Below are 27,981 nucleotides of genomic sequence, written 5' to 3' on the forward strand. Positions count from 1 at the left end.
CCCGATCCTCAGGACGGGAGAAGGTAACTGCGACTAGTGTCAGATGAACGTCAGCTTCCAGAACCATACACTCACACTGGGATAACTTCACTCGCAGCCGGGGTTTTTTATGGAACCTGCCTGACTCTAGTTGCAGTGTATGAATCGCTTGAGAAGGACTGAACGCAGTTGGAGCTGTTTTGGGTGAGTGTGAGTGCGCAGCTGTGTGTGAAAGTCGCAGCAAATCGTTTTTATGTCTGCAGCCAAACAGCTAGCATTGTTAGCGGAGTGAGTGAATGGTCTTGTATTCAACGATGAGATTTGTTTATGGCTTCATGGTGAGCTGAGGATAACGGGGGCGGGATGGAGGACGGGAGAGAGTGGTGGAGCCGTAACGGGAGCTGAATCATTCGGTCACAGGAAGTGTATCATGAGCCATGTGCTGCCCTCGTCACTAACCCTAACACTAGTTCATGGAGCGTGAAGCGGCAGGACTCTTCTTCATTCATAGGTCTGGTGTTTGGGGTTAAAGGAGATGGAACTGCGTGTCATGCATTTGCTCCTCTCCTTTATTCACAGACCTTCATCTACGCATCTTCAGCCAACTGGAACCCACCTCTCAGTCTCACCCTTCTCCCTGTTCCCAGAATGACCTTTATCTTCTTAAGTGGATGAGATGCCTTGACCTCTCCCCTCCTGAACGATGCCAACCCCAGTCTTTTGTTTGGGTACCATGACTGCCCTCACCTCCACGACCCACATGCCCGCTCTTGGCTGGAGAGGGGTGCTCATGGGGATGTTGATGGCTGTGGCCGTGTCTGACTCACCTGTGGCTGGTAAGTTTACACCTTTCTCTGAGTCACCTGCCACAAGATCTCTTTCCTTGTACCTGTAATTGTTACGTAATTGTTTGTATCCTGCACAACAACGGCTCACACTTTAGATGACAGAAACATTTATTGCCCTAAATAAACTACTTATTAATGTCATATAATATATTAATCATTATGAAGTATTGTGTTGTATCTTGTTAAGACTGACTGGATTTTACTCTGGAATAATCACCAAAAGTCCACTCTAAACAACACCTCTATTACCATGTATTAAGCGTAAATAAACAAGTAATTTGTTTTTTAATAGTCTATCTAAGGTGTTACCCAACACTGTAACCACAGTTGTGTACATTAAACAATAATTGTTAAATAAAATGCATAAATCACATCCACTGTTCACATGTTATCAAACATACCACGCATGATATAAAGCTGTGTTCTGTCTGAGTTTGCCCACTCGGAGACCTCTGGAGAGCCAGACTCAGGATGCACTTGAAGCTATTCAGAAGATAGTTCAACTTCTCTAAACATCACAACACCTTGTGTGCATTAAAAGAAATGAACTTGTATACCACTATGATGCTCCTTGCGTGCATTTCACACACTCATGTCACATTCTTGTTGTCCCGACGGACAATGGTCACTGTCAAAGTAACTGTTAAATGTTTTGTTATTACACCTGTTGGTATATAATTTAACACGATAAAGGTTCCTGGTAAAATGGGTCGAAATCGAATGACTGGCTCTCAGTTTCTTGACTCATGAATCACAATTCTATAATCTCAATTTTATAGTAGAACTATCAAACAATATCAGTCTTGGTCTCATGATGTTTATCCTTCTGCATCAACTGTCCCACTTTTTAGGAACTTGCTGCTGATTGTGACTTCTTCTTCTCTCCTTTTGATTCGGCACAGTGCGAGTGCGGAGCCATTATCTATGCACAGACTGTCGAATAATTCAATTTCTAGTAATTAGAGAAAGCCGTCCGACCCACCTCCCTCCTGGACTGATGGGTCCTGAGGGTAACTTTAATTGATAGTGACATTGTCTCACTGACTCCCCTTCCCTTGTATGTTGGCCCATAAAACAGCCGACATAAACCCATGACCCTATGATTAGATTATTACGTCGGAGCAGAGCTCACTGATGTTTGATTTCTTTTTTTGTAGTTTAATAATCTATACAGATTTTGCAAACACCCTTATGTAACGTGTTGTTGTTGGATTATTCATTTTTAGGTCACTGGTTCTTTTTTTTTGCGTGTGTTTTTCCGGTTCCTGAATGTAATTTTGAAGCAGCTGGTGTTTTCAGACAGGAAAAAAAATAGCTTGGAATTTGAAAAGTTCTCAGTTGTACACCTCAAAAGTGGGTTCCAGCTTGCAAACTGTGACACTGTCGCTGTGACCCAAGACAGACACATAAACTATCACCTGTACACTTGTTACATTCCAGATGCGTCTGTTACGTCTCCTCATGATCAAAAGTTCAAAGAGAACAAGTCGTGTCGTTAAAGCAACCAACATTATCAGAATATTGGAGCGTTGTGTTGTTTACTTCTGCAGGACTAACACTCTTTAGCGCCCTCCTCCTTTAGTTCCTCTTTAACTAAAAAGCATGGAGGTTCTCGAAAATCCATTATGACGCCGGTTCCAGTGTGAAAGGCCTCACAGTGTTGTGTCATCGTTCCTGAGCAGCTGTGATTCAGAGATTCATCTTAACTTGTAAAGTAATTCCTCATCTGCAGTCCATTCTCTCAGAAGCTCACAGTATAGCTTGAAGGTCAAATAGTGGCTTTTGGATTATGACTTTTCCAGTGCTGATGTCATGTAGCTGTTTCGCTTATCTGGGTCCGTTCTATTCTCTCCATCTTTTGTGCTCAATTTTGATCAAAGAAGTCCATGTGGAGGGGAGAGTCGTTTTGAATTTTACGATCCCTTATAGCAGTGCTTCTCGCTCTGTGTGTGGTTGGCAAGTTCAGCCCGGCGAGCCGTCCACCAGTAGAGTCCCAGCTAATCACCAGTTCAGCCTGTTGCCATGTGAAATGTGATCCATGTGGCGATGACAATATGTCCATTCATTATTCATCCGTGCAGAGAGCCAGCCGTAGATCAATGGTCAGCACCGATCGGCAGCCAAACACAAGCGGCGCAATGCTCCTGGCCATTCCTGGTGGGTGACCGTCCAGGGAATATTGAGGTCATGGGGTCACTCAATCAGAGCTGCAGTGTTTTTCTGTAATTTCACCAGCTCTCATCATCATCCCCTCTGATGTCACGTTTGCACTTCAAAGTTATTCCATCGTCAGCCGTCCGCTGCCTCATTTCCTTAATGTTTTCCAGTCGTCCGCTATTACCTGTGTCGTACTGGAAGGCAGTGGTGGCCAATGAATGTACATCTGTTACTCATTTTGGCTGGCCCTTTTCACTTAGGTGCTTTCCACTGCAGTTTAGTTCTAGGTTAGCCAAATTTAGAGTAGCACAGCTATCGCTCAAGTTGTTGAGGGAGTCGCTGAAAAAATTGGGATCATATATCACCTATTTTGTCTTTTGGTAAACTAGATTTATTTGTCGTGTAAGTATAAGGGGCTAAGCGTGTGTTAATGATTGTGTGATAGCTAAACAGGATTTTGATAATATATTTTTTTGATAATATTTTCTGGAAAAGGAAGAGAAACCACTTGCCTACAAAAGTATCAGGAGCACAGCATGGATCTCAATTGGTGGCTTGGTTCAGGTCTACGCTCTCTGAGTGCTCTTCTGATCTGTATCCTATTATTGATGAATAAAACAAACAATACATTAGAAATTATTTTATTGCATTACATTATGTACCATTAACACTGTTTTAACTATATTTAACTATATTTAATTTAAATATAGCCTTCTGATGAATCATGAAACTGAAGAATAAATTATTACTTATAGTATAACTATTATTATTGTAAAAATGTGTTTCTTGCTGTTCATTTTTTTTAATTATTGACAACTGGTCTCACTAGAAAGTGACTAAACATAGTCACTACACTGGCTTTAGACTTTTACTTTTATACTATATATATACTATATATACTATACTTTTTTGTGATGTTGGCACGTTTTTTTTTTGCTACTTTTATTCTTGTAAATCCCTCTTTTATTTCAAAAATGACTTTTGGAATTAAGGTGCTCTTTAAAGTTGACTTTTGTTATTGATTGACAGTCCGATCATAGACTTATGATTGAAACATTAGCTTTGCTGTTTCAGATTCACAGACTCCATCATCATGGTGGAGTGTTTAGTTTTGGTGTGTGATCACGTCCAAAATGTGACTTCATCTTTCCTTGTTAAAGTCCTTAAAAAAGTTTGAGGAGCGGATGCTGTTTTGATGTTGGAGGCAGGCAGTTTTGTTCTAATTGTTCCTCTCTGTCTGCAGTAACAGCTGTGAAAATAAAAAGTCCTTTCCAGAGGGTGACCTCACTTGTGACCAACAACTTGGAACATGTCATTGACATAATTTCTGGAGCGACAACCTGCGCAGGTCCTGCTTCACTCTTCTTTAAAGGACCACAAAATAAACTGAGACTAGAGTTAGGGGTCGTCAAGGCAAATGGACAGAAAAAACAGTAGTATTAAATGCTCGTACTTGTAAAATCGCCACTGATATCACAAAACCACTTCATAGCAGCAGGCAATTCTTGTTTGTAGTGCAGCGAAAGTGCACTGGCCGTCACCCATATATAAGAACAATGAATGTGGACTGTAACAGGTGATATAGACTATATGGAAAAATAAAAAAAAGGAACTTTATGTGTAATGGCGTAAGTACGAGGCATTGGCATTGGTGCTCAAATGCAAGTACTCGTACCCACTCATTTTGGAAAAAGCTGGTATCGGTGCGTCCCTAATTTTATTTGAAGATTATCATTATAAATGATAAGCACTGGAAGATGGTCAATAACTAGGAAACTATGGGTAAAATTATATAATATAAAGGCACTTTTTCTCCTTTTTTACTACTATAATAACAATAGTAATAAATAACTTTCAATCCTTTATTTATGTATAATCTGTATTTATAAGTTCTGCCTTTTATCTTTAGTTCAATAGTTATGTAATTATAAATTATTAGATCAGTGTTGCATGTTTATGCAGGACGATGTATATGTCGCCTCCGTGCACTTGATGTGATCCGATTGTCCGTGAAAGACTGTGATTTGTGGCAAAGTGAAGGAAAGCTCCGAGTGGCAGCGCCATCTGGGACTCTTTGGTTACAAGTCTGTGCCTCCAGTTAGAAATGATACCAGTAAGTAACCTTGAACTTAACTTTGCTGCCGGCACAGAAAATCACTTAGCTGGTGTTCACAAAATGTGGATGTAAACTTCCTAGTATTTTAAAAAAACTTTTGCAAGAGTTTAAAGAAAACAGTTCTTCTTTGGTTACACTCCTTGTGCTGCGCTCTGTTATCCTTCCCACCTCCCTCATAACACTCCCTCGTGGCTTATCTTGAAAAGTATTCCCTCTAAAAATAAAGCGTCACATGACTGATGAGTTGCAGGTATGAGTTTGGAAATACTTGTCCATTTTCTTCAAATGTGACTCGCTTTTATCTTAGTTCGAGGATTGGTATGGGCACTTTATAGTGTACAACAGTGAAGCTTTAACTTCAATATGTGGTGTTTGGAAATCCGCTGCTTGAGCCCCTTTGTTTTCTCTGCTGAACTAAACAAGGATCAAAAACACCTGGATGATTAACGTGCTGTTCTTTCGGTTCTGCACTGTTTGATTGAGCTGTTTCGGATAAAAATAATAGAATCTTTCCCATTTTAAAATTTCTTCTGATAAAACCAAATGTCAACACGGCTGTATCTTGATAGTTCGACAGCACTCCGCTGCTCCTGCCAACTGAAAGGAGCCAGTCACGCAAGGGGCTCAGCCCAAAACAGAACCATGTGTGTGGCTGTAGTTAGCCCGTCTTACTACCTACTTTTTTCTTTCCTGCTTTTTTTAAACGACAAAACTATTTAAGTACTTTTTCCTATGAGGAAGTTATGTCATTAGATTGTTCTGAAATTGGTGTCTCAGATTTCTCTGCAGAAATGTACATCCTGTCCTGTGATGCGGCGCAGCAAACCCACTTTACGAAGAAACAGATGAACTCTCGGTGTTGTAAAACAGTTTGTGTTTCTCAACAAATTTAACGTCTTCACCAGGCATTTACATCGGTGTATAGGCAGATGGAGCCCGTTTGTTGTCCTTTTCAAACACTGGATTAATTCACTGATGCCAAAATACTTCACTGACAATGGTTCAAGTCCTGAAGGCCGGGGGGGAGTACGGCCAAGGAGGCCGAGGTATTTTCTCTCATTCAGTTCCAGACATCAGCAAAGTGCCGTCTGTGGAGCAGCTTTATCAGGTTAAACTGTTTCCAGGTCAGGAGAAGGAGGCTGAGGCAAAATCATATTTTTACTTTAATCTTTAATTTGATCTTTTTGTCTTATGAAGTTCCTTTCGTGATATTTCTAAGTAAGAATGCTTTCCAGCTATCTTTTCATTTTCTTCCAAGTCGGTTGTCTGCAGTTGAAGTGACCCAGGATTCCCTCGCTCTTTGTGCTCCTTTCGATGAATACTGAGTATTGGATGAATCGGAGTATTATCTCTCTGGCTTGTCCTTGGTCAGTCTCCAGTTTCCTTGCCTAGAACGCCTCACTGTTGAGGAGACTTGCTGAGGTAGAGTGTTTCTACTCTGAGGCTCTCCATGATAGCTGAGCTCTTCACCTTATCTTTCAGGGGGAGAGTCCAACAACCCAGAAAAATAAACTTGCTTCAGCCATTTTCTCCATGACCTTGTTCTTTGGCTCGACGCTTGAAAGTTGGAAGGAGATCAACCCAAAAATTGAATGAGCCCTCTGGCAGACTATAGATGCTGTACCAGTTTGTGTTGTTCCTCTAATGCTCCAACCGAACCGTACAAGAATGGATGCTTGAACCTCTCCCCCTAAGAAAGGATCTCTTTTCCAATAAACCAACTACTTGACTGAGTACTGTAGTCTTAGACTTGAACTTCATTATTGGCTGTTCATGTTCCTGCTTCAGGTCGCTTTGTTGGACATGAGATTCTGAGACCTCAAAAACAGAAACCCCTTGCACCTCTTGACTGTGTCTGCTGATGGCCCTTTTCCATTGCAATGGAAAAGTAGTTTACCCCACAATTGTAGTCCCTTGTTCTGGTGGGTTCTTCATATTGTCAACACCATTGTTTTCATGTGAATGAGGGAGATGAACTGCTGTAATATTCAGTATATTGGAATGCAACACTCATCACTTTGTAGATCCCTTCCACTCCGACACTGTTCTAATGGAAGACCAACCATGACACGCCAGGCTGTACCACGTTCATTAGGACTAGAACTTTTCATGGAAAAACTCCATAACACTGTCTTTCGATATTATAAACAGATCCAGAACAAATAGCTTGACTCCAATCCTTACTGAAAACCTGTCCGACTTATTTTCAAGAATGTGGGATCCGTGGCCTTGAGATTAAAGGTGCATGACTTGAATCAACACACACATTCTAACTCGTAAGGTGTCAAAAATATCTTCATGTCATTGACAGGGACTGCGTTGAACATTTCCTGACGCTGTAGGCATCCATCAAAGAAAGGGAAGCTAGGGGCACGGGTTAGCTAAGCCATAGGGTGGCACATACTTGAAATCCAATTCCGTGTCACTTGATATATTATGCACATCATATGATCATGAACTCACAATATCGCATGTGGAGCCACAGAGAGATCTTGAGATCGTCCCGCACAATCCTGCAGGAGGGGAGTCATTTTATTCCATGCGTCAACATGCAACGCGCAAGGCTGAACCAAGTGAACACAAATCAGGCAGTGGATGCTACGCTCCACATTCTTCATACATGAGAGAAGCAGGGCTCCCATCAACATCAGAATCTAATATTATTTCACTAATATCCATCTGCGGTAAATGGGTTAGTGCTATTTCGGATGCTTGAAGCCGTGTCTGCTTTCAGCTGAGTGTCTGCAGTCGCTCCATTTCTTTCTCCTCTATTGTAGGGATTTGTAAAGGAACATCAAATCCGCCAACAGCAGTAATAATCCGTCTCTTGTCAAAATCCTTTTTACATGATTACTGGCTGTGATCCAAGCTTGCAACTGGATATATAAACAGAGGCGATGCAAACCGCCAAACTCCAAAAGCAGCCAAATGAGTTTGTGTAACCAGATCTACAATGTTTGAAACAGATTATCACAGAAGTTAAGGTTGCAATGCAGCAGTGATAAGAGCAGGACTGTAGTCGACTCATCTCTTCTCCAAACTTGCGTCATTATTTAAGGAATGACAGCGTAAACCCTCCTGAAAATGCTTTCAACTTGACCAAATGTTAATTTACTCCACTGCTTGCACAAAGCAGCCATTCATTAAGAGATTGAGGCCATATGAAAAGGAGCAGAATCTCATTAGCCCAAGACTCTTTATCTTATAAATAAATAAAAATTCACTCGATTCATTTTTCAGGGTTTGACTGTGCACATGTATTTACATTGTTAATGACCTCGTGTTTCATATTTGCTTATTCCTAAAAGTGTGACTTAAAAACAGTGAGGTATTAGTGCGAGGTTTATCCGAAGCTCCTGCGCTCAGGTCTGACAAGTGAGCAGCCGACTGTGACTTGGTCATGTTTCTGGGAGCAGATGGGAAGCTTTGCCATCACCTGAAGGCCATTGTCAGTTCCCCTCGACTGAAATGTCAGCCTCAACTTTGGCTGCACTTAGCAAGCGTAGCTGCTGTCTCATGCACCGAGTAGTGCGTCACATTAGACCCTGCTTTCTTCATTATTCAGATGAGCTATCTGCTGGTGATTTACGATATGAAAAATGAACTAAACGAAACAAAAATGACTTGGGACTTGGTGACCATCAGTTGATGGCAGTTTGTTCACCACCCAGTAAAAGCGTTTGCTGTCATTAGCAGACCTGTTAACTGTTCACTCTTGCATGTCCTGGTGTCCTACATATGACTGTATCGAATTTGTTTGTCCTCGCTGAGAGTCGCAGAAATGAGGTGACATTTTGGGGTCACACACCACCGTGTGGCCTCAAAAGGCAGTTGACATTTCGATCCATCTGTGTCTCTGTCTTCCTTCTCTGCGAGTGTTGCATGTCTCTGGCCAGCTGAACACTCCATCACTCTGGATTTAAATGCTTGGCAGGCTCGATAAGAAGATGTGTGGCGAGAGAACGCAGGACAGGCCAGAGAGAACAGTGACTTAATTACAGTTGTGTGTTTATTTTAGGTTATAATTAAGTTGGGAGTTTTCTCCCGGGGCTTAGCCAAAGGCAGCCTGGTTAAACGAAGCTATGCAGTAAATGGAAGATGATGCCTTAGAAGTGCAAGTGATTTGTTATGCACTGCCAGTGTTAAAAATAGTCCTCTTCCTCAGCTGATTGTTTGGTCTTTTTCAAGTGTCTGTGGTTCTCTGGAGTCTTAAAAAACAGAGCAACAATACCAGATGCTGCTGCTGAGTCACTGTGCTAAAGACTTTAAAGCAGTTTTTGACTAGTAACGTCATTTTTTTAAAAATTTGTGTTATAGTCTATGCTTGCCATCAGATTTTGAACCTGTTTTCTTGCTTCTGTCTTGGTGATTTTCTTAGGCTTTTATAGACAGAACATTTTATCAATGAAACTCATTTATGGATCTCTAAGAAGATCCGGGGAAATAAAGGCATCGGTGTACTAGCTTATCTCACCAGAACTGGTAAATATAACAACTCTGAAAATGCATGGTGGGATAGATATTTATCACAATGATGACCTTTTTTATTTTGAGAAAATGTCCTTATGGTCATTTCATGAAGGCACACTATGTTGCTGTTTTAATGAGCTAGCTTGATGCTGTTTCCTTGAAAATCATCTCCTCTAAACATATACATATTGATGAATCCTATCTTGCTGGTGTTGCGTTACTGTTGTGGTCTTGAACTATTGATTGTTTTTTTTTAAATATAGACCAAGGTCACACGTGATATCTTATACCCACCACAGCTCTCCTACCTGCCTTTCTGCAGTCAATATACTGAATACATTGACTTTTAACGTAGAGTCCCAAAATGATTTATTGGATAATGTTTTCTGTGTTTTTCATTATTGATTTGTGATATTGAATATAGCTTTGGACAAAGTATGCACAGGGATATCTTTGTTATTCATGCCTGGCGTTGACCTGAGTTGAGCTGAGAGCTGAGGTTCTGTGCTTATAATTTTAATCATAAAAAACTAGGTTTGACTTTTCTGTTTGTCTATACGATGTACATGTCACCATCATGTAATAGTTGCCATTTGTTAATTTATTGCATCACCAATATGCGCATTACTATTACTATAATCTACCACAGTATGATATCAATCTCATTATTGCCTCTGTTGAACAAACCAAAAAAGGCGCAGTAGGGAACTGCTGGGCGTGAGTTTTTTTAAAGTGTTTTCTTCACCTCTGTCCCCTGCAGGCAAGTCTCCTCTTGACTCCACAAGCCACTCACACAGATCTCCAGATGATGTGCCATCGCCATCGTCCCGACCTGGTACCGTCTGGTTCACCCCAGAGCCAAGCCATGAAACGACAGTTACCGACAGTGTGCTTTTTCAGACGGGACAACCTCTTGAAATATATAAATCTCTCAAGCCAAGTGACCTTGTTGTAGAAGATCCACAGCCGTCTTTACGTCCTGTTGGAGATGCAGTGGAATCAAGTGCAAGACAATCTGAACCTCCTGCAGACTGGCAGCTGGCCTGGTCGAATTCTTCCATGTCGGCTGCGAACCATTCTTTTGTTACAGTGACCCCACAGCCCAGTCTGACTTCAGAGCCAAAGGTCCTTGATGAATCCAAACTAACCTCACTACCTGGTCTGCCTCTTGAACCCTATCCAATGACAGACTTTCCATCAGATGACTCTTACAATTTAGGTCATGCCTTACTTGAGCCTGGTATGTACCAGGATGACAACCACATTCTGGCCCCAAGCTACCATGTGCCTTTCATCCCCATCCAACCTACATCGCCGTCATCTGTGCCCACTGAGGTTTTCCCGGAATACTTCTACCCGACCAACACCATGGATTTCGATTGGGGATCCGGAGATTATATGGAGACCATATCCTACTTGAGTCCAGATGGAGATGACTACTCACCTCTGACGAAAGTACCCTCTGATGCGTTTGACAATGACGACTACACTGAAAATTATGATACCTCCTTTCCTTCCCGGGTGGGATTGTCACTATCCACATTGCCAGCTGTTCATTTCACACCGAGCCTCACCCCCGTGTTCAACACCATCCATCCCTCGTCTCATTCACCCAATCATCCGGCACTCTATCACAAACTGGAACCCACACCGACTCTGTACTCTGACATTGCAGCAACCTCATACATAGAATGGTCCGATCACTTCAGTATTCATCCAACTGATGTTCTCCTGCCTGACATGAACAGTTTGGAGTATTACCACACTAGTCAGCTGGATAAGGAAAACACGGCAGGCAGTGGGGCTGAGCACAGGGGGAACGTTACGGTGGTTTCTCTCAATGCTACAACCCCAACACCGACCAAAACCAGTGATGATAACTCCAAGGAGGATGAGGTTTCAGGTGCTGTATCAGGGTTGGAGCCCTATGAGGAAACGACAGCTGTGGCACCGGATAGTACGGAATCAGTCTCAGACGCATCTCTCCATGCATCTGTAGAACCCTCTTCTGTTCTGTGGAGTAGTCAAACACCAAGCACCATGGATTGGTCTGCTGGAACTCCCTCACTTGCCATTCACAGTAGCTCAGTTTATACATTAAATATACCTGATGCTACAACGTCACTTCCGGATGTCATGTCCTCGTCGTCACTGATGGACATACAATGGTTTCAGACCGAGTATTTCCCAGACAGCACCTTATCCAGTACTCCTGTGCTTACTTTGTCAACAAGCTTCACCTTCGTTTCCACTCCACAAGACTCTGTCACTACGGATACCCCAAGTTTGAGCAGCTCCACTCCCAATGTCACTTTGGCCCAACCAGTAATGGTGGGGGATGAGGGGACGACTAAAGATGAAGCTGACGTGGTAACCTCAATGACGATGATGCCAGGGAGCAGCGAGGTTAACACGCAGACTGCCGGCCCAACAACCACAACTGCCACCACAGGTTCCCATCAAACAGCGATTGCCACCACCAGGAGTGCGACGCAGACGATTGCGCCGAGACAGTATGTCTGCAAAAATGACTACCGGGGATATCTAGTGAAGATTGGTGAGTGTGACATCTAGATTGTCTTGTCTGCAGCAGGTATATGTGTAAAACTTTGATGAGTATATGTGTTTTCCATGAAGGTCTTCCCTCTGCTGTCACCTTGGCATATGCCAAAACTCAAGTAAAGAGCGCCCTGAGAGGAGAGTTCAACCAATCCTTTGACATACAGGTACAAACATCCATCATGATGGGTGACACATGCTCTTGTTTTGCTAAACACTGTACCCAAAAAAGATACGTTTAAAGTTCTAATAATGACCCAAAACACTGCTCTTCAAATATATACACCATATTTCTTAGTTGAAATCAAAGGTTTTGTATTTTAAGATTTTTTGATAAATCGTTTCACCATTTGCATCTTCAATAACATGGTTTAAAGCTTGGATTTAGGCAACAATTTCTCTGAGCAATTGCTGAGAACTGCATGTATTTCAGAAGAAATGTGCCATAACACTTTCAATTCAATTCTGTGAAGGTCACGGACCCACCACCCATGTTTACATTCCGAGTTGTGTCTGGTCCAGTTGTGTACACATCCATATCAGTTGTGAACGTGCTGCGCCGATCTGGACGTCGCTTCTTATCTGTTTCACCGAACTGGACGGTGCCAGATCACAGATTCCAAGTCCACACGGGTAAATATAAAACATTCATTTTTAAACCATCATTTTTTTCCACATGACTTTATGTCATCCTTTCCACAGTCCTGCAGTTTGTTCCGGGCCACATTGACATGCGATATTGCAACTTCAGTGAGAGCATTGAGAGGGGTTTGACCAAGGCCTTTGCAGAAGTGAGACGCCGCCTCAAGGAGTCAACCAACTTCACGGTTCATGTGAGTCTCTCCTCTGTATTTGTCATTGTTAACATGGCACTCCATCTAACTTTCTCACTCAACCTGAAGGAGAACAGTTTGTCTCAAAATTCTCTCTTTTTTTTGCTGGATAATAAGGTTGTGTCCTTGCAGTTTCTCGTTCAGTTTCTCTGGTGGAAATAAATGTGTTTTTCAGTAGATTAGAATGCTAAAGATGTTGCCTTGAACCCTCAATTAGTGAGGTGATCTCATTTTTTTAAATAAATTTTAAAATTAAAAACAAAAAAATGAAATTCTGAGAAAATAAAAGTGCTTATTTATAATTTTTTATTTATAATTTTTTTAAATATTTTTATTTATAATGACTGACATCTACAGGATTCCGGTCCAGTTTGTGTTGCATCTGCTTCTCAATTGAGTTTGAATGATGCAGAGACATTATTATGTTAGTTTTTATTGTGTGCACAGCTGTTTAAGACCCTCAGTTATTTGCTTCGGTTTGGAGAACTCCTGGAGGTTGGTGAAACACAAGTGAGTTCTGAGAATTGAGGAAAGACTTTTGGATGAGTGATTGTGTTCATGAAGGTTTTTTTCTATGGTACTTCATTTGTTCTTGTAAGGCTACATGAACATTTCAGGCTAAGCTTCAGTTTTCCTGCTTGGTTCTAGATGTAGTGTTTCTTTTTATTTTCCCTGGTATTTTGGCTATCACTCACTGCATAGTTAACATGAACACAACTTTCTCCTCTCCGAGGTGCGACCTTCCTTAACGTGCTTATTCAACTATATTACTCGTTTCAGATTTTGAACATCACCATGGCAGCCCCTAAAAATCACCCAGCAAGGCCACCAGTGGACATCACCTTCACTGTTCGCACAACCCGAGGGTTTCTAACAGGGTCAGAGGTCAGCGATGCTCTCATGAAACTCACCACGGTGGAGTTCAGCTACTACATGGGTTTTCCCGTTCAGCAGATTGCCGAGCGTGAGTCCTTCAGTGACCTCCTCTCGAACTTGCCTGAACTCTAAATCTTCTGTTTTTCCCCATAGCTTTTCATTATCCAATGCTGAACACCAGCCACTCTCTTCGTTTCTCCTGGGTCAGAACAGGTGGGTGTATAGCTGCTGCTTGTGTCAATAAGCTTGAGCCCTGTGCAGTGATGACTTGTTCATTTTCATATGGCCACAGTCCTCCTGGGGGTTCTGGACACCAAAGCTAGCGAGAGAACCTTCCAGGCCAACATGGAGCGCAGGGTGGCCATGTTGCTTGGCGAGGCCATGGGGTTGGTCAGACGTGTGAAAAGAGCCACAACCGTTGGAAACAGCAGCGTACAGGTACAGATTTTAACGTTTCTTTCATTGCATCACTTGCAGTCTCGATATTTAATTCATTGAAAACCTTGTCCTTTAGCATCTATCAGTTCTGGTGATGTGTTAACTGTTCACACGAGGCCCTTAATCTTTTAAAAGCTCTCTTCCTTGTGGCGCTTTCTCTGTTCCGAACTTGCTTAAGTCGGCTTCTGAGGACTCATTATGCAAGCACCGCCATGTTTGTAACAGAAAACCTCGCTGCTTTACTAATAAGCCTCTCGCTTTTGTGGAGCTCTCTGCACCTGCCCAGCTCCTCACTCAGAGGACAGAATGGGTCTATGTCCCTATGACAACAGCATCTCATTCAGACCAGGGGCAAGACCACAGCCTCACCAATACTGGATTTTATCTGCTCGCCCTTATTTCTCCAGCCTCCTTACTTGATGGCTCCTCTGAGCCGAGGAGCTGCGGAGAGCAGATCAATTATTCATTCTTCGTCTCTCTCTGTTTCCTGCATTTGGCTTGATTAACACTTTCTCTCTGTTTTAGTGGATGGATCAGGATACAGAGCCAGAACAAGTGAATGATTCAGGAATTACAGTGGGGGAAAAACAGACAGAGTTGTTACAGGAGAGATGTACATTTGATCTCACCCCACAGTCTTCATTTTCTTTAGTGATATTTTCACAGCTACATTGCAGCTGACCTTTGCCCCCTGGTGCTGCATTCATCTCTGTTGCACAAATCATCCCATTTATAGCAGAACTCAATCTGCTGAACATTTTTCAGATTCAAAATGTCAGTTCATTAAAAATGAAAGCAACAGTAAGTTTCCTTTTTTCAAGATCCCACTGATAATGATAGCAATAAATAATAATATGGTCAAAAGTAAAAATGAATTTAGCAAAGAACGTTTCTATTGTTTCATTTCTCTTTGACTGTGTACACGATAGTTACTGTGGAAGTCAAATCCCTCATACATGACTGTAAAGTACTGCATGATTGCTAATAACTGGTGATGTGTTGATGAGGTTTCATGAAGCAGTGATCTTATTTGCAGAGGCCATGAGATGGCACTGACTGCTGTGTAATCTTTGGCTATTTTGGTGAAACCTCACATCATTTGAAAACCCAGACAACCACCTACTGAGCTCTGAAAATGGGGCACTGCTCTATGCGACCTCCTGGCTACTTGACACAAGAAAACAGCTAAAAACTACCATTTTATTTTGCGTACAACAAAGTGTTGTGCGGTACTTGGTTCTCCGATTAGTTACACTGCCACTTACTAAATTGCTAACTACCATTTTTTGTAATTCAGTTGTCATCATTTATGTAGTGCTAAAAAACAAAAAAAAAATTGTTTTGATGCAGGCAGCTCGTATTTCAAAGATGACGCCTCTGATGTTGTAGATCTATTGTAGATCATTAAGTGTGTTTATAGTCGGCTGTTGTCTGTGTGACCAATTATTGTAATCCTCAAGTGGCTGTGTGGTTGAACAAGGATGAGACGCACTCGTCTTTCTTCCCTCTACGCTTGTTTAGATAGATGTCTGTGTGCCAGTCCGGCCAGACAGATAAAAGCAGAGGTTGAAATGGGGTCATAGTGGAGCTCACATTTACCCCACCATCTTTCCACTCTAATAACTCGGCATGGATGGAATGGATTAAACCCCGACTGCTCGGCTGTTATTTTCTGTGATTCCAGGCGTGACCTGCTCTTTACGGTTCGCAGTAATTCCCCAGTTCAGACTTTGTTTTGCCTGCAGGCAACTAGTGCTACCAGACTTATTAGGACACATGGAGATTTATTCAGAAGTGGCATTAATGGGTACACAAAAGGGAATGAGGAGGACTTGAAATGTATATTGGGATAATAATAGAAAAGTGAACCTTTTTTAGTGAGAACAGGAAGTACTGCAGGCTTTCCATTAAGGCGCCATTTTTCTTGTGACGCCCTGACACTTCATTAGTGTCTCATCAAAGATTCCATTTTTAGCACAATGTTGAGCTTCAAAATTAATTCTGTCTGAGCTGTAAAGTTTGAAGTGAATAGAAACAATTTTATCCTGAGAATCATTTTCATACAAGACCACATTGAGAAATTCTGTCACCACTCAGGTCTGAGAATGTTTTAGTGGCTAGAACAAGACAGTTTTTGAGGAAGATATGGTGAATTTATAATGTGATTGAAACAGCTTTTGTCTACTTTTCTTTTTGCATTGATATTTGGTGTGTTTCTGCGATTCTCAGGTTGTGAGTGTGAACCAACTGGAAGGCGACGATCATCCACTGGAAGTCATTTATTTTGTGGAGGACCCCAGCGGGGAGCGAATACCTGCAGTCCAAACAGCCAGCCTACTTAATAGCCTCGATGTCCAAAAGGCAGCCATTGTGTTGGGGTACAGAGTTCAAGGCATTTTAGCTCAGCGTGAGTATTTGTGTCGGATTCTAACACCTGGTTTCTGCTGAGACCATGCGCCATACTGCAGTGTCACAGCTGATCTGCTTCGATTCTAGTCAATGAGAGTGTTTACACCAGTGCCATGTATCGCCCCAGAAGCACCATAATGCATGCAACACTTCTATTTTTGGAGTCCAGTAGATCTCTCAGGCAGGAAGTCAGTTGATGAGAAACTGTGAGGTTCTGATAAATTTGTGAAACACTATGTGGAATCAAACTTAACTCAGAAGAGTCAGCAGGAACTCGCAGCCAGCATCAACCCAACAAGCCTGTTCACACAGAGCTGGTTTAATGTTCCCTCTGGATGCCCATGGTGCACAGAATATCATGTAATTTGCAATCCTTACATAAACTATAACTGTGCCTGGTGTGGTCAGTTGCTGCCAATAGGTGCCAAGCTCAAGCACTGCGACGTTGTATGGTGGAAACTCTTCCTATCATCATTGGATTTAATGGCACTGAAGGATGCTTTTATTCAAGTTGGACTGCCTTTTATATTTCTCAACACCAGAAAGTTGAACTTAAATTACAGTGCTAGATGTTTTTATTCTCTCAGTCAAAGAGGATTTTTCTCCAAGTTGTTGCTGCTTGAACAAACACAATGTCAGGTTTAATTCACTGTGAAATTGTTGCATTTCCCTCAAAAATTTAAAAGCAAACGTTTGCCATGAGGCACAACCACAGCAACACTAAACTGGATTCCGTTGTCTAAAAAAACAGCAGGGGAGGCCGTTTTTACTTTGTGAAGATGCTTTCTTCACCACTTGGCTGGACTTCTTTGCTGTGCTGCTCAAAGGAAGACCTAAAAATATCAGAGTTGTCTGCAACTACTCCAGACTCCAGCAGGGTTTTGGCTAAAAAAAGAACATATGAGCATCACATCGCCACCAAGACCAGCAGCTCAAGAAGGTTTTAGTTCAAATGAATGCTTTTCTTTTGAATTGTAATATATACTGTATTTCCCCTGAAAAAGAAAGGGATACCATACCCTGGTTCGCAAAATCCTTGTGATAAATTATGGCGATTACAAAAAGCTTTGTATAAATCCCCTATGTCTGCACTAAAATTGCTCCTAATTTCCCCCTAATAATGATGCGGAAGCCTTAATTTTCATCATTTAAATGGAAGGATAGTTCTTGGCCAGAGGGAGGTCTCTCTTCTGTTTGGTTTGTAAGGTTGCTACATCGTGTTACAGTCACATTTCTTCTGTGTGTCTCTCACCCGCCTTCAGCTGTGGAGAAAGTGGCCTTCTCTTCCTCTGACAATGGAAAAGCCAACATGTGGATCATCATCGGGGTGGTGATTCCACTCATGGTGGTCATTGTCATCATTTCTATCCTCTACTGGAAAATGTGTCGCACAGACAAGTTGGAATTCCAGCCAGATGCGATGACCTCCATCCAGCAGCGACAGAAGGTACCATTCCATGATGACTTTGTTCTCAGATTTCAGAAGACACAAGATGAACCATATTTAATAGGTTCAAAAACAGACATGTTATTAATACATATTTTAAATATGGTCATTATTATTCTCGTTCTGAGAATAGATTCTACTGTAAATCATTTGAGATAGTGGATGAAAGATTCAGTGGATTCTATTATTTAACACTAGATTAAATACATGAACAAGAAAGATGCTTTTTAATACTCCCACGTCTTCTCTTCTGTGTTTTTGCTGAACATCTGCGCAGCTACTTTCCCGTCTTAATCTGATCCTTATCACTTTGGACTTGAACATTTTTGTGCTGTCACTAGATTGAGATGTCTATGATGCCTGTCAATAAGATGCATATGATGTCTGTTAATGTTAAAAAAAAAAGCTACTCATCTCCAAATCCAACTTTCCTGACTTATGCATATGTTTCAAGTCCTCTCGATGATGCATTTGGAAGTGCTTTATAAAGTTCTCCACCATATTAAATTTTGGCAACCAATAGGTTCCGGGCTTCTGAACCCGTTCACCTTCTTATTAGACACGAGCTGTGTGGAAGCAACGTGTCTGCTTTGCATTAGATCAGAGATGTAACACGCAATTCTTGTGAGTTAGTACAGCATTTCACACTGTTATGATCAAGCTATGGCTCAGTCATTTAACCAGTATAATATACAAAACGGGTCTTTATTGTTTATTGCTTTATGACGAGGAAGTGGGAATTTGGCTGCAAGTGATTTTTACTTATCAGTGTGCTGTACCATGGAGTTTAATGGTGAGTTCCTGACAGCGGCTGTGAGCAAAGGCGGACTGAAGGTTTCCTCCTGACCAATCTCAGCAGAGTGGGCTTGGTTGTGAAGAACTGCATACCAAATTGTTTTTGTTCGGCAGGGCTTATGCACATTTTCTCATGTAAATATCTCAAGTCATCGAGAATTTTATGCAAACAGACACATGTTGATGTGTTCATTCGGGTCCAGTGTCATTTTAAAAGTCACTCTAATCTGTAACTGACTTACTCTGTAAAGCCTCTTCAGCAGGGTGATTGAGTTATGCAGGTCAAAATCGAAACATAAGAGGAACATATTTTGTTCATCTGGCTGCCTTTCAATAGAGATTCACTTAGTGCAAGAGCTCCGCTCTAATATGGACCTCCCAGCCTGTACTTGCTGGGTACTTGGTGAGCCTGAAACTATCTCTGCGTATGAAGTTACGGTTTGGGATTGGAAGCTATTAACTTGCTGAAAATGAAAGCTGAGTCATGTGTACCAAAATGTACTTGACATACTACTAACCCTCAAATTTGTGGCTCGATTGGTGGCTGAATGAATGAATATGTAAAAAATATTGTGTTATATAGTGATAATAGTTTTGTTTCTATGTTAAAACATGTTTCCATTCAAAAGGCAATAAAACTGAGCTCTAGTTTCCATCACATGAGAACAACGACACATACAATTGATGTCCCGTCAACAGTGGCTGTATTATGTTTGCATTGATTTGTAGTAGAGCAGAGTACCGTCATTGCTGTAATGAAATAAATATACAGCACTTCCTCTACTCACAGTCGACTACCTCACTGGAGGGGAGAAACAGTCCGTCTCACCAGTCTCTTCCTCCCACTAAGAAGGATTTGGAATTTAGTGAAGAAGAAGAGGAGTGGCAGTGTGAGGAAGAGGAGGAATATGAGGAGTATAATGAAGATGAAGAGGAGGATGAGGAGGAGGATGAAAGGGGAAAGGTACAGAGCAGAGTTGTTTTGAACTAGAATATGTGTGTGTGTTGGTGTTTGATGTAGTGGTAGTGAGAGGTTCTTTATCACATCTTCTGTTACTTCTGCTCAGAAATCACACACTCTTACCAAGAGTAGTATGAGCAGTGAGGATGAGGGAGATGAAGAGGAAGAAGAAATGATAGGAAACCTGGGTTCATCTCTGAACCCGAAACAGCAAAATGGACCAGGCATTGCTAAAACCAAGAAGGTACTGGATGTAGAAACCGTAGAGCAGCTTCCCTTCCCTAGACGTGTGTTGGTGTTTAGATCATTATGCTGCATTTTAGATCAATGCAGGTGCTGTGTTGAGGTATTTATAGTCATCCTGCTCACCTCATTCTTTCTTTTTTGGCCGTCGTGTTGTTAATTATAACCAAGCAGTTCCTCTTTTTTTTTTTCTGCAATACAAAGGCGAGCATTGTTTATGTGCCACAGAGCGCAAACTTTCTTTTGGGATTAGCTGATTCATACTGGCAAGCGTCACTCTGGATTATTAGTTTTATAGCTACAAGCCTCTTAGGATCACATAATTTGCAACAATAAACAAAGTCAGCCTGCAAGTCGACGTCCAAGAAAGGTGAGCGACGAGTCCTTGCTAAGGTCGGAGTTAAAGGGAGTTCATGTGTGAGAGTTTACAGCTCACTGTTGCCATTCATCTGCAGTTGTGTATCAAACACTTTCCTTCATTCAGGACTGCTCTGGACCTGTTTACAATTAGACCTTTTTCTTTTGTCTTTCTCTTGAATGGTTTAGGATATACTGATCCTGATTCCTCTCTTGCATATGTGTATTTTGGACCGATCACAGGAGCAGGTTCTAATCTTTCAGTCCGGTTCTGCAGCTGGCCTGCAGTCCTTCAGTAGTAGATGTTTAGTGGGTATATCAAACCTCCTGGGTAGCTGGAATAGTGAGGCTAATGTTAAGTGGTTATAAGTCTGGTTCACTGTCTATAAAAAGATAGTTATGCTCTCACTCCCCTTCTCTTTGCGCCTCTTTTCTCATGAAACCTTCGCCCCCCTCTCCTCAGTTGCAGACTCCCAGTGTGAAAGGCTTCGACTTTGCCAAGCTGCACCTCGGCCAGCACAATAAGGATGATGTCATGGTGATCCAGGAATCAATCCCACCAGGCTCAGGCCCGGCCCCGCTGCCATTGTCTCTGAAAGATGGTCCGAGTCCACTAGAGAATGGAGAGATCCCTGTGCCTGTTTCCAAAAAATCTGCCTCCATTACCAAAGCATCACGCAGCAGACTGGAAAGGTCAGTGTGACACAGGCACAACAAAATAAAGGTTCATCACAACAGGATTATGATTTCATCTCCATATTATGTGGTTATTTGTCATCACACGTCATTATATTTCACCAGGCTACGCATTTGCTGCATTTGTGATTTCTGAACTTAAATCAATACGATAGTTACTGTAAAATGTTCTATATATTTTATGATATTATTTCCTCGAAGACCCTGTGAGACTTTTTCTTAGTGGATGAACTCAGTTTTCGATTATGCATAGTCGTCTGGGAAACTTGTATTATTCATGCTAGTGTGTGCGTTTTCGCTCAGGATCTCGCCATCAGACGCAGAATCTGTGGTAAGTGACCGCTCCTGTGAGAGAGATGCGCCAGAGGAGAACCTGAGAGCCCAGGGCACGCCCAGCGACAGCAAGCAAAACAGAAAGAACCCCATCAATGTTTTAAATGGTGAGTAACCACGGCAACGCTCCCAGCAACTGTTCAAAGATGGGACAAGTGTAGGGCTTGGGACTTGACAGGTGAAGTGACCACTTCATTTATGTCTGTGTTGATTCACAAGGTGACTGAGCTCACATCTCCAGTTTAAAAGAGATGATGTAGCACTGCATGATGTTCAAATACCACTGTGAAGTCCATAGTTTCTGTTCTTTACTTCCACAACTACTGCTTTTCTGCTGACTTCTATCAAACTTTCCTCTCTCTTGCAGCCAAGAATAGAATTGGTAAGAGTTTGCTCCTTTCATATGTCTCCTTGACCCCCAGTTTGACCTCCAGCAGATGTTTTGAATGTCGTCTGTCTTCTTGTCGTCGCTTTTGTGTGTCGCGAGTTCCCACCATCCATCACTTTCTGTCACTCATAGTGTTGGACTTGGTCACAGCCGACAGACTTGTGTTTAACCCTATCCCAAATTCACAAAATTGTGGTTTGAAAATGAAGGCAGCAGGCTAGTTTCTAATCTTGTTCTCTTTGTGTTTTCTCCCAGGCCCTCCTCCTATGAACGGCACAAGCGAGCCGCTGTCATCAGCCTCCATCTTCGAGCACGTGGACCGAATGTCTCGAGCTACTGATGCAAGCAGGAAACTCCCCAACAAAGTCCAGCTCATTGCCATGCAGCCCATGCCTCTCTCAAACCTGCACAAGCCCGCTGCCAACGGCCACCTGCCCGACGCTAACCACATCAACAAGGAGGTTTGCTGCTGCCAAACCTTCAGATCATCTGAAACCTCCCAAGCATTAATCTGAACGTGTCTTTCTTAAATGCAGGTGGCTCTCAGACAAAAGTCGGAAATCGAGCACCATCGGAACAAGATCCGCCTGCGTGCCAAGAGGAAGGGACATTACGACTTCCCTGCCATGGATGAAGTGAACAACGGCTTTGGAGATGTCAAGGAGAAGGATCGTATCTATCAGAAGGCACAGCTGCAGATCGATAAGATCCTGGACCCTAATACTCAGATGCCTTGCATCTTTATGGAGCCCAAGAAAAGGTTGGAGGAGGAGGAAAACAAGATCAATGATGATGATTCATACATTTGACATTGTTGAATACATGAGCTCATCTCATGCATGTTGCCGTTTCAATCCAACTTTTAAACCTCATTAAGTGTGGAGTTTTGTACAATTCTTCAGACATGAGGCATAAATAGTGCTCAATTCGATTTTTGATTCTTTACCGACCAAAGGTCCATTTAGATGACCTCATTTGCATAAAAATATCAACTGAATTGAAATTGAAAGATGTGCATTTTCTAAATAGCTAATGTGGTGTGTATGTATTTTCTGTGTCCTTCAGCAGTGCGCGGGGGCGACGTTCCCCCAAACTGAGGACGAGGGAGCAGATGAACGGCAGGTTAGCTGATGCAGACAAGGATCATCTCATCAATGAAGATGCTGAAGCTGTTTATAGGAAATGCCCAGGAGTAAACAACGTGGCGTTCGTGGTGAGCATTGAAGTGCCGAGCCTTCGACTAGAAAAGTATACTGCGCCTGTCGTCGCCACAAGGCTGTATTAATTTATATTGATCTGTGATGCATTTTTGCAAACAAGTACAATGCTTAAAAGTTAATCTTCACAGTTTTATGTGGGTCAGTGCAGGCGTTGTGGAGAAATGTGGTTTTAGAGTTTGACTCTTTTTATTCTGCTTCCATCAGTCTGACCCAGACCAAATGGCTGGATCCCCTCACAGGAGCCCATCCCCCACAGACGACGTCTTCCTCGGTCCCACTTCCTCTCCTCCAGGTCATGCCCCTCCCCCTCCCCCCTACATGCCTCCCCAGCCCTCCATCGAGGAAGCTCGGCAGCAGATGCACTCGCTGCTGGACGACGCCTTCGCCCTAGTGTCGCCGACGTCTCAGTGCAGCACAGCGGGCATCACTCTACCGGGGGTCCACCTCTCTGACTCCAGCCCCCCAGGACGGAACAACAGACACTGGGGCCACTCTTACCAGAGTCCATTCCCCAGCGTGAGTAGCTGAGGTTTTCTAATGAGCACGATAACCTGATATCAAACAGAGAATGACTCAGACTCTGCTGTTCTTTGTTCAAGTTTGTTCCGTCCTAAAGTGACTCCCACGTTCCCTTTCATGTTTGTACTCATCCACAGCATGTAGCACATAGCTGTTGGTTTAATCATGTCCTTCAAGTCAACTAATCAGTTAAGTATTCCTCCATCTGTCGCCTCGACCTAATGCGACCTCACAAGCCCCCCAAGCTATCTATAACTCTGGTTAGACTCTGCTTGAATAAACTGGATCTAAAACCCTATTTATTTGTATTGAACACTGAAAAACAGCCTTTATAGCATCATGCAAACAAAAATATTTTAATATATAAATGTAACTATATGTGTATGCAAATGCTCATCGAAAAAGGGTCCTAAATTATTTTGCAAAAACAAAAGTGTAGTTGACACACATTTTTAAAGTCCAGTCTCAGTCTGACTGAGGCAATAAGCCTCTTCTCTCAGTCATTGTCCTCTTTGAGACAGAAGGCATCTTCTCACCGCTGACAAAGTTAGACTGTTCCTTCCCTCCGATACGGCAGCATGATCTGCCTTAACTAATTCAAGGTGACTCATTTTAGTCAAAGCAGAGACCCGCTGTTATGTTGTTTTATGGTGGTGATATGCAGGTGAGCAACCGTACGTTGACATGCTTCTTTGTCCTGCTCCGCAGAGGTTCTCCGAGTTGAGTCTGTCTCCTCCTGCAGTCCAGGGCCTCATGCAAAGGTAAGTGGGTCAACTAAAACCCATATAATATTCATAAATTCATTCATTATTTCACTCTGACTTCTTCCTCAATCAGAACTGTTTGCTCCTGATCAATAGCGTTTCCACCACAGCACCTCGGAGAATATTTCACTTTAGGAGGATCCTCCGAACTCAGCGACATGAATAATTGAAGGAGTCATTTTTATTTCATTGGTTTAATGGATCAGGTCCAGTGGATGTTCTCTGAGCACTTATCAGCCGGCACGCAGGAATACGCTGCTGCCAACACGCCACACTGATAAAAGTTGATTTTAGAGGGAAAAGATAAAACATTTTAGAGCGATTTTCTTTCAGAATGAATTTCATGTCATTTAAATATAAAGCCATGTAAATCCCAAATAATCCCAAATTAATACTCAAATAGTTGATTTTTAATGTGTGTTTTTTTTCATGAAACCGGTTGACCTGAAATAATATTACACGTATGTTTTTTAGACATTTTGAACAGCTTTTTCAGAGCTAATTTAGCATCTGTTTTACAAAGATAAATCACGATATTTGATTTTAAAAATTCCTTGTAACAGAACGTCTCATAGCGGAATTTACAATATCATGTTCTTGTTCGAAAACGTGGCTCATTGTTATATTTAAAATTTCACATCTGTAGTTGCGATGTAATCTACTGGATTTCTTTCTTTAGTTTCCCCTCCTCACTGCTACCTTTTTCCCTCACTTAAAGCAGGTCCTTTTGAGACATGTGAGTGTTTTGGAGATTCATGTTTGGTGAAGTTCAAAGTTGAATCTGTGTGCTCCAGGCAGGGACTTGGCTCCAGCTTCCTGCCACCCGGAGAACCAGCAGGGCTAGGAGAGCAACTCCAGTCCGACAGCCTGTACACCAGCAGGGGGCACTACGCTGAGGAGCTGACCTCTTCTGCGAGACCACGGCCAGTAGGGGGCAGCTCAGGTACTGCTGAAACTCACAAGCATGAGGAGCATTGTTGTTCCGATGAATATGCCTCTTCATCTAAACTGTGTTGTGTATCGTTGGCTCCATGGACCTTCTCATTCCAAACCTTTCAGACTGAAATATTGGCGTAAACAGTGCTCCTTTGAGGCCGTAGCAGAAATGGAATCTGGTTTTCAGCTTTAAAAGGCTGGAAGACAGCAGAGCGGGAGGAAGTCTTTCATGATTGCATCAACGTAAATGATTCATTGTGTGTGTGTGTGTGTGTGTGTGCAGGTGCCCAGCTTCATCACCTCACGCAGGTGGGCCTGTCCAGCAGGATGAATGGGTTCCCAGCAGGGGTCAGAGGTCATCAAGGACAGAATGGAGTCGCTGGCTGGAGCAGTTTCCACGATGACGGATTCTCCAGATCCGTCCCTGAAAAAGACACCGTGAGTGGAGCTTGAAAGAAGCATGTGTTCCTCCTGCTTGTTCTTGTTTACAACCTGGTTGAGCATGAAGCTTTATCCACGCTACACTGTTGTTTTCTTCTCTTCTGACTCTCCTGTGCTTCTCCTACCGTCCTCTTTGCCCCCTCAGCTCCTGGACTTCCCTTACTACCCACCCCGCTCTATCTTCCAGACGACCCGGAGCGGCGCCAGAGAACCATCTGCCCCGCCCGTGCACCTGGACACCAGCGCTAGCTACATGTCAGCCCCGCCTCCTATGGACACCATCCCACCCCCCCACTCCTCCGCATCTCTGATCAAAGCCATCAGGGAGGAACTGTCCCGTCTGTCCCAGAAACAGGCCGCCGTGTCCGGCTATCGGAGCTGAAGCCGTCGCTTTGGTGATTTACCCAGTCCTGACACTGAGCCACGACAAATGCTTCCTATGGAAGTTTGAGGCGCATCAGCAGTTGAGAAGATGAACCTCTACAATAGGATCTGAATCGCAGTATCTATGAACGACCAGAGGATGGACATAGCCAGCTGATGGATGCAAAGTCACTTTCAGTATCAGAAGAGTCTGCCAGTACAGCGTTCTCTCCAGTAGTTTTGGTGTCGAGCCTCCATATTGGACCCTGATCCTCTTCAGTAGTTCATCAAAATGCAGGTGCAGAAGACCAGTACTGTACCCAGCAGTAGTGTTTCATCCCGCTAAATCATGTGTTCATCATCTTGTCATGAGCCTGTCCCAGCTACATAGGACGGGACTCCTTGAACTGGTCTGAAAGATGTAAATATCCTGTGAAGGAATTGAACATCCTGCTTTCCCAAAGTCGCAGTGCCGAGAGCCGTCTTCACCAACTGCCATAGATCATAAAAGAATCATTATAAAGGAATAATTTATGCTGAGAGAACACTGGAGGAGAGTCACATACACGGCTCCACAAAACCAGGGAAAAGCCGAGTTCAACAGCAAAACAAAAATGAGTAGGATGAGGTTAAAAGGATGAATAAAAATTGAACATTTTTGTGTGAAATCTCGATAATAAATTAATATATAAACATTGTAGACCAGTGGTGGGTTGATGAGGTTTCATGAAGCCTCGTTTTTTGAGCTCAGTAGGTGGCGCTCTTATAAATTATGTGAGGTACTTACTAGATTTTAAAGCAGAGAGTGCCATCTAGTGGAAAATGAGCACACTCTTCCATGTAATCTCATCAACTAGTCCTGGCTATTTCATTTTTAAATTGACTTATTGTGGATCACTATATCCCAGTTTGAGCTGACAAAGTAGTTGGTAAATGACCTTTTATATGCCATAACCTAAATGACTGAGGAAGAACATAAACTGACATTCTGGTGGGGCATTTGCAAATGAACTTTTCAGCCATCTTGAGCAGCTGAACTGGAGTTCTGGATGGTGACATTTGCAATCCAGGTGCGAACACACCACTTGTATTACCACGGACTCTATGTGCTGGTATTTCTGTGTGAATTATCATCTGACTGGTGGAGAACGGAGAAGTAGTTTGTCCTGTGGATCAGGAACAACGCCGTGATTCCTGATACTGACCGGTGATTCACTCATCAGTGCTATACGCTTAAGAGTTTCTTCATGGTTTTGTTGTTCGTCTGCACCGTCAGATCTTCTGAGCCAAGTTCTGCCTTCACTGTGACGTCACAGAGCCTGTACTCGGATTAAAACCTGCTCTGCTTTATATATGACTTTGTACCAGGAAGATAATTGGCCTTGTCAACATGAGGCAGTAACTTTATGTACATTAGACTGTCTGACAAATATGTTTGTTACTGGCTATTTACTGGATCACCGTTTCTGTTTCATGCAGTATTTAAATATTTGCCTTTTTGTTAGTAAAAAAACAAAAAGGAAAACTGTACTTGTCATCCTTTGTGTATATGAACCAGGATTTATTACCTCCTCAATGCATGACAAACATTTAACTGTCCAATATGATGTTGCCACGGTGAGTTAGAACGGCATTAACCCAAAGATGGAACATTACAAGAAACTCTGAGTCGAGCACTCGTGTCGTTTGGCTCCCCCTGCTGGACATTCTAAGTTTATGCTTAGTCTGTGTTCGTGTCACTGCCCTATTCAGTTGGCGGGTCCCGCTAAATGTTTGTCGCATGTTGCACGTTTCGCCATTGTGTATTTGGAATTTGCTGATTTGAAATCCCGG

At 42.6% G+C, this 27,981-nt stretch overlaps 1 protein-coding gene across 9 annotated transcripts; it reads left to right on the forward strand.

The window, feature by feature from the left end:
* Positions 1-22: 22 nt before the first annotated feature.
* si:ch211-1e14.1 (UPF0606 protein KIAA1549) lies at positions 23-27,957 on the forward strand. Of its 9 annotated transcripts, none has more exons than XM_053886271.1 (24): positions 23-183; positions 559-815; positions 10,331-12,127; positions 12,208-12,296; positions 12,603-12,762; positions 12,832-12,962; positions 13,743-13,926; positions 13,992-14,051; positions 14,131-14,276; positions 16,506-16,683; positions 17,948-18,132; positions 19,718-19,891; positions 19,995-20,132; positions 20,952-21,181; positions 21,488-21,624; positions 21,885-21,899; positions 22,161-22,366; positions 22,442-22,665; positions 22,971-23,118; positions 23,330-23,641; positions 24,353-24,405; positions 25,203-25,351; positions 25,628-25,782; positions 25,931-27,957. In XM_053886271.1, the coding sequence occupies exons 2-24, from the start codon at positions 683-685 to the stop codon at positions 26,165-26,167; spliced, it is 5,241 nt and encodes a 1,746-aa protein (XP_053742246.1). In that variant the 5' UTR covers positions 23-183; positions 559-682; the 3' UTR covers positions 26,168-27,957. The 9 variants fall into 9 exon arrangements, with proteins under 9 accessions (XP_053742246.1, XP_053742249.1, XP_053742247.1 ...); XM_053886274.1 differs by having other exon boundaries at positions 25,973-27,957; XM_053886272.1 differs by having other exon boundaries at positions 627-815.
* Positions 27,958-27,981: the final 24 nt, after the last annotated feature.

Source organism: Synchiropus splendidus, chromosome 14 (genome assembly GCF_027744825.2).
Source record: "Synchiropus splendidus isolate RoL2022-P1 chromosome 14, RoL_Sspl_1.0, whole genome shotgun sequence".
NCBI lineage: Eukaryota > Metazoa > Chordata > Actinopteri > Syngnathiformes > Callionymidae > Synchiropus > Synchiropus splendidus.